The sequence below is a fragment of the Octopus sinensis genome, linkage group LG4 (assembly GCF_006345805.1).
Source record: "Octopus sinensis linkage group LG4, ASM634580v1, whole genome shotgun sequence".
Taxonomy (NCBI): Eukaryota; Metazoa; Mollusca; class Cephalopoda; order Octopoda; family Octopodidae; genus Octopus; species Octopus sinensis.
The window spans coordinates 626,434-632,563 of record NC_043000.1 but is presented as its reverse complement, the minus strand read 5'-3'; the positions used below and the strand labels follow the sequence as shown (position 1 = coordinate 632,563).

Genomic DNA, 6,130 nt, shown 5'->3' with positions numbered 1-6,130 from the left:
ATTCATGTCAATAATGCGAGCCAATTGCATTAAACTTGTCTCGGAGAAGAGAACAACCACATACAAAAACATCATTCCTCGAGGAGGCAAGAGAGTCCTTTTCAGAAAAAATATAAAGATCTTGTACAAATGTGCAAGAAAGCTCTCGCAAAATTACTGCAGATACTTTTCTAGAAGTTTCCTTGTATGTGGAAAACTTTCCAAACTGTTAAACGAGGGTATCGTATGCCCTGTCCATAAAGGAGGAAGCAGAGCAGATGCTAGAAATTACAGGCTTGTCTCTCTGACTTCACATGTTAGCAAGGTCATGGAACGCATTGTCAGCAGGAGACTGCTCATGTTCCTGGAAGAGAATAGCTTACTCTCAAATACACAACATGGTCTCCACCCAGCAACTACAATATTGTGATTGGGTACTGAAATAGCAGCTCTGCCACTCAAATGTGGATGTGATATATCTCGACTTGGCCAAGGCCTTTGATAAAGTCGGTCATGGGATGATATGTTACAAAATACGCGACTTTGGTATAACTGGAAAACTGGGGGAGTGACTGCACAACTTTTTAAAGAGCAGAAATCAGGCAGTTGCAGTCAATGGTGCTTTCATTGGGAGGTATCAGTCTGCAGCGGAGTTCATCAGGGAACTGTACTGGGACTACTACTGTTTGTAGTGGCTCTCTCGGACATGCCCTTAGTCATTAGGGTTAGGGCTAGCCACTCTTACCAACTACGCTGATGATAGCTAAGTATCTCAGTCGGTCAAGCATCCTGGTGACATAGTAAAACTCCAAAATGACCCGCACATAATATACAATGGGCTGATGAAAATAACATGCTGTTCAACGCTGATAAGTTTCAAATAGTCTGCTATTGGTCCACAAACAGACTATAATTAGAATACATAGGACCACGGCGCAGTGCAATTCCAGAGTTAGAATCGATGCGTGACCTGGGAATCCACATGAGTAATGATTGATACAACATTCCATATGCATATTACTAAGATGGCAGGTAAGTAGCTGGATGGATCTTTAGTTCATTCAGAACCAGAAATAAGGATATCTTGCTACTCCTATAGACAACATTTGTCCTTAATAGTCTGGATCAATGCTCTCAACTGTGATCACCGCAGAGTGTCAAACTGGTGGCGGAACTTGAGGTAATCTACCACCACTACACAAAGAAGATTGACTTGGTGATACAGATGAGATACTGGGGCGGGGGTGGGGCTACAAGAACTGAAGTTCTACTCCCTGGAAAGAACTCAAGAAAGTGATATATATATATGGACGATCCTGGAAGGTCTAGCTTCCAACTTTGGAATTGAATGCTATACCAGCACCACTGAACTGGAGAGCACTGGAGAGCACTGCATAATACCAAAGATACCGTCTTCTTCAATTCGGAGAAGGAACAGTATTGCAAAAGCTTGGGTTTCATGGAACCACAACTGATTAATCTGCAACCAAGAAACCTCAGATATCTGGGAGGTGTAGATGTGGAAACCTTCAGAAAAAATCTGGACAGATTTCTATCTGAAATCCCAGATGAGCCTACATCACAGCAGGAGGCACAAATAAGAGCAGCTCCGTCCAACTCGCTTCTTTACCAAAAGTAGTGGTGAGAGGAAACCCGAAATCACTGAATGGTGGTGCTCCAGTATGAAGTATGGAGCTGGTTTTAGCTGAAACTAGTAAAAAGGAATAAAAGCATATCTATATGTATGTATATATATATGTATAAATATATTATATATATATATATATATATATGAAACGTGTGTGTTTTTGCATATGTGTATATATATATATATATATATATATATATATATATATATATATATATATATATATTTATATATATATATATCATATAAAATATAAATTAGAGATAAAACCACTATTATGCACTCAAACAGTGAAAGACATAAACGAATGCATAATAAAAAATATTATATATTTTTATAAAACATAGAACTTATAACTAGATCTCAAAGAGTATAAAATGAATGATCAATATATGATATAATAAGTAAAAGCACAACGTACGTTTCATGGCTACAGTTAAATTCGAATTACAATTAAGTTTAAATTCAATTGAAATAAATTCGATTTAAAATTATAGTCAATCTTCAGGTTAATGATAATAATTAAATAAATAAGCAAATAGAGTTAAACAATATTTATTTAAGAAAAAAATAACATAATAATTTTTCTTATAGAAAAAAGCTCCATCAACTAAATTAGAAACTTAAAACATTAAAACATTAAACATTAAAACATTTCCTACAACACATTTATTATATTAAATATTTAATTTTTAAGGTAACAAAAATAGATAGAAATATGTATTTATCTTTGAAGATATAATTTGGCTTTAAAAAACATAATGATCTCTCTAATATCTTTAACTTAATACTTTAAATATCCTTAGATATATATATATATATATATATATATATATATATATTATATATATATTATATATAATATATATATATATCTATTTTGTGTGCGTTAGCAAGAGAGAAAATATATCCATCTCTCTGCAGACAGATTTATAGATATTTATAATGTATAGAGACAAGGACTTACCTAAATCACGGGGTCGAATTTGCTTAGCAATTTTCTTAACATTTCTTAATGTCAACAATTGAAATGTATACTTTACATTTTTAATTATTCAAAAGCCTTATATTGCGTATTACGAATTTATTAATTAATCAGCGTTGTCAACGCATGCTTCGTTAAGCAAATTAAACGGACCAGAGTAGCTGAGTTCGTGTTAGTACACGCCATAAATAGCTGTAAGCTATTTATCTCTTCGTTAACACATGAATGTTCTTTCTCTATTAAAGATATATGAAGGTTAGATGGGATGATTTGTGGTGAAAATTCCGGTCGGATCGTAAGCATAATGGGATGATGTGCGTAGGTTTCCGGTCGGCTTCATACGCGTTGTTAGATATATTTTTGATCGCTTGCTTGTTTCGGTCGTTTAACCGCGGCCATACTGGAGCACCGCCTTGAATCGAACAAATCGATCCCAGGACGAAATGCAAGATAATGCGAGCCATTTCATCCGCTAGTGTAACAAGTCTTTATATTTGCCGATATAAACATATTCATTTATTCGTTTTCTTTTACTTGTTTCAGTCATTTGACTGTGGCCATGCTTGAGCACAGCCTTTAGTCGAACAAATAGACCCCAGGATTTATTTCATGTAAGCCTAGTACTTATCCCATCTGTCGCTTTTCCGAACTGCTAATTTATGGGAACAAAAACACACCACACCGGTTGCCAAGCCATGGTGGGGGTGTGTGACAAACACAGATACACAAACATATACATACACACGCACGCACGCACGCACGCACGCACGCATACACACACACACACACACACACACACACACATATATATATATATATATTATAATATATATACGTCGGGCTTCTTTCAGTTTCCGTCTACCAAATCCACTCACAAGGCTTTTGTCGGCCCGAGTCTATAGTAGAAGACACTTACTCAAGATGCTACCCAGTGGGACTCGACCCGGAACCATGTGGTTGGGAAGCAAGCTTCTTACACACACCCATTCCTTGTGTATGTGTGTGCATGTGTGGTGTGTATATGCGTATATATATGCATGTATGTATTCTTTTATTCTTTTCCTTGTTTCAGTCATTTGACTGCGGCCATGCTGGAGTACCACTTTAAAGAGTTTTAGGTCGAACAAATCGTCTCCAGGCCTTATTCTTTGGAAGCCTAGTACTTATCCTATTGATCACTTTTTCCAAACAGCTAAGTAACAGGTACATAAATTTCGGGCCTTTTGCCTAGAGTAGAAAAGGATATTTATCTTGGTAAAACGAAAGCATAGTTGACTCCGAGATTTGAACGTAAAAAGATCTCGCACACAAAAAAAAAAAAAAAAATATGTAAAGCAAATTACCGTTTCTGTCATTTAGTACACTCTAATGTTTTTTAAGTCTATCTTCAACTTCTATGTAGTCACATGAGTTCGGGTTCGATGATACCACGTGGCATTTGACACGCGTTATTATCTATAGCTTCAGATCAACCACAAGCTTTGTAACAGAAATTTGAAAGAATGTAACTTGGCAGAATTCGCTCAAAGGAACCGGGGAGTATTGTAATGCTCCGGGGGTTCCATTGCCTCCTTAAATGTATTAACCTAACTTTTATGTGCATTTAGTGTAGTCCACGCAATTTCAAGCATTCAGGAACAGCCCCATGTCTATATATATATATATATATATATATTTTATATATTTTTCACTTACAAAGCCTTAAAAGGTTTACATGCAGTTTACGGCTCTAAAATTTAAAAGAATCTTATCCTAAAAATAATGAATGTAAAGTACGGCAAAAACCGAAATGGCGACAGTGACATCCCATAATTTCATGTAAATAATATATATATTCAAGGCGGCGAGATAGCAGAAACGTTATCACGCCGGGCGAAATGCTTTGCGGTATTTCGTCTGCCGCTACGTTCTGAGTTCGAATTCCGCCGAGGTCGACTTTGCCTTTCATCCTTTCGGGGTCGATAAATTAAGTACCAGTTACGCACTGGGGTCGATGTAATCGACTTAATACCTATGTCTGTCCTTGTTTGTCCCCCTCTGTGTTTAGCCCCTTGTGGGTAATAAAGAAATAGGTATTTCGTCTGCCGCTATGTTCTGAGTTCAAATTCCGCCGAGGTCGACTTTGCCTTTCATCCTTTCGGGGTCGATTAAATAAGTACTAGTTACGCACTGGAATCGATATAATCGACTTAATCCGTTTGTCTGTCCTTGTTTGTCCCCCTCTGTGTTTAGCTCCTTATGGGTAATAAAGAAATAGGTATTTCGTCTGCCGCTATGTTCCTGAGTTCAAATTCCACCGATGTCGACTTGGCCTTTCATCCTTTCGGGGTCGATTAAATAAGTACCAGTTACACACTGGGATCGATATAATCGACTTAATCTGTTTGTCTGTCCTTGTTTATTCTCTCTGTGTTTAGCCCCTTGTGGGTAGTAAAGAAATAGTCAATAATATATGGGATATAAGCAATGTACAAAACGTACATACATTTGATATAACATGAAGACCGAACGTACATTTTATAGGAGATGGAAAATAATCACACTTCTCAGTGGTTTTCTTGCTGGGTATAAAACGATGAAATGGTGTACGTTAGCTACTAATTCTGAAATTCTAATCTATCACAAAAAATTACTAGACGTAAATTACCTGTTGACATGGCACAATGAAGGATTTCTTATATTCATTTTGCGCAATCTTAGGATGTCACTATCGTCACTCCTGATTTCTATCTCAATCTACTTTCACTTTTTAGGACAATTTACTTGCACTTTTTTGCGACCGTAAACTGCATGTTAACGTCTTTAAACATTTAAAATATATCATTTAAAAAGATGTTTAGTTGTACGAATCTCTTAAAATGAAAGTCACTTCAGGCAAAACGAGAAAAGAAATTTTAATCAGTATAACTACTCGCATAATGTCCATCTTTACGACACGGAACAAACATTACGCAAGGCCGACGTTTACTGGATTATTGCTGAGAACACGGATTCTGTGAAATCCCCTACATCCTCTCTATCTACAGAGTGTGGGGTATCGTTTGGAACTTAAAAAATAGTGATAATGTTAATAATGACTATGATAATGATAATTATAATACAGCTAATTATATGGCTATTTAATACAAGAAGGAACGTATATTTAAACTAGCGTAGCGAGAGAAGTTGGGCGGAAAGAGAACGAGAGAGAGAAGGTCAGATGTGTAGAGAAAGAATAAATAGAGGGCTACAGAGTTAAGAGAAGAAATATAGATAGAGATGCATATGTGAAAGAGAGGTAAGAGAATGCAGAGCTGAGAGAAAGAGTGAAAAAGACAGAGAAATCTATGAGACAGCAGCGGTGGGGTTACGTAAACCAGAAGCCTTGACAGGAAGTCGGATTTCTGCCTGTCTCTGGAGACCGCTTATGTCAAAGCATGAACAAAGAGATAAGCCTTATCTCCCTTGATTGCTCTCCTCCGCCCTGGTCGAATAAGCTATCAAAACGAGAAGATTAGCCCTGCGGTTAACGGAAACTA

The 6,130-nt window shown here is 36.7% G+C and overlaps 1 protein-coding gene across 1 annotated transcript in view; it reads left to right on the top strand.

Annotated features, from left to right (window-relative positions):
- The first annotated feature begins 1,004 nt into the window (after positions 1-1,004).
- Positions 1,005-6,130, top strand: part of LOC115210202 (prostatic spermine-binding protein-like) — a 29,739-nt gene continuing 24,613 nt past the window's right edge. Inside the window, exon 1 of the mRNA XM_029778672.1 lies at positions 1,005-1,011. Coding sequence (XP_029634532.1) covers positions 1,005-1,011 — 7 coding nt within the window. The remainder of the gene's footprint in view (positions 1,012-6,130) is intronic.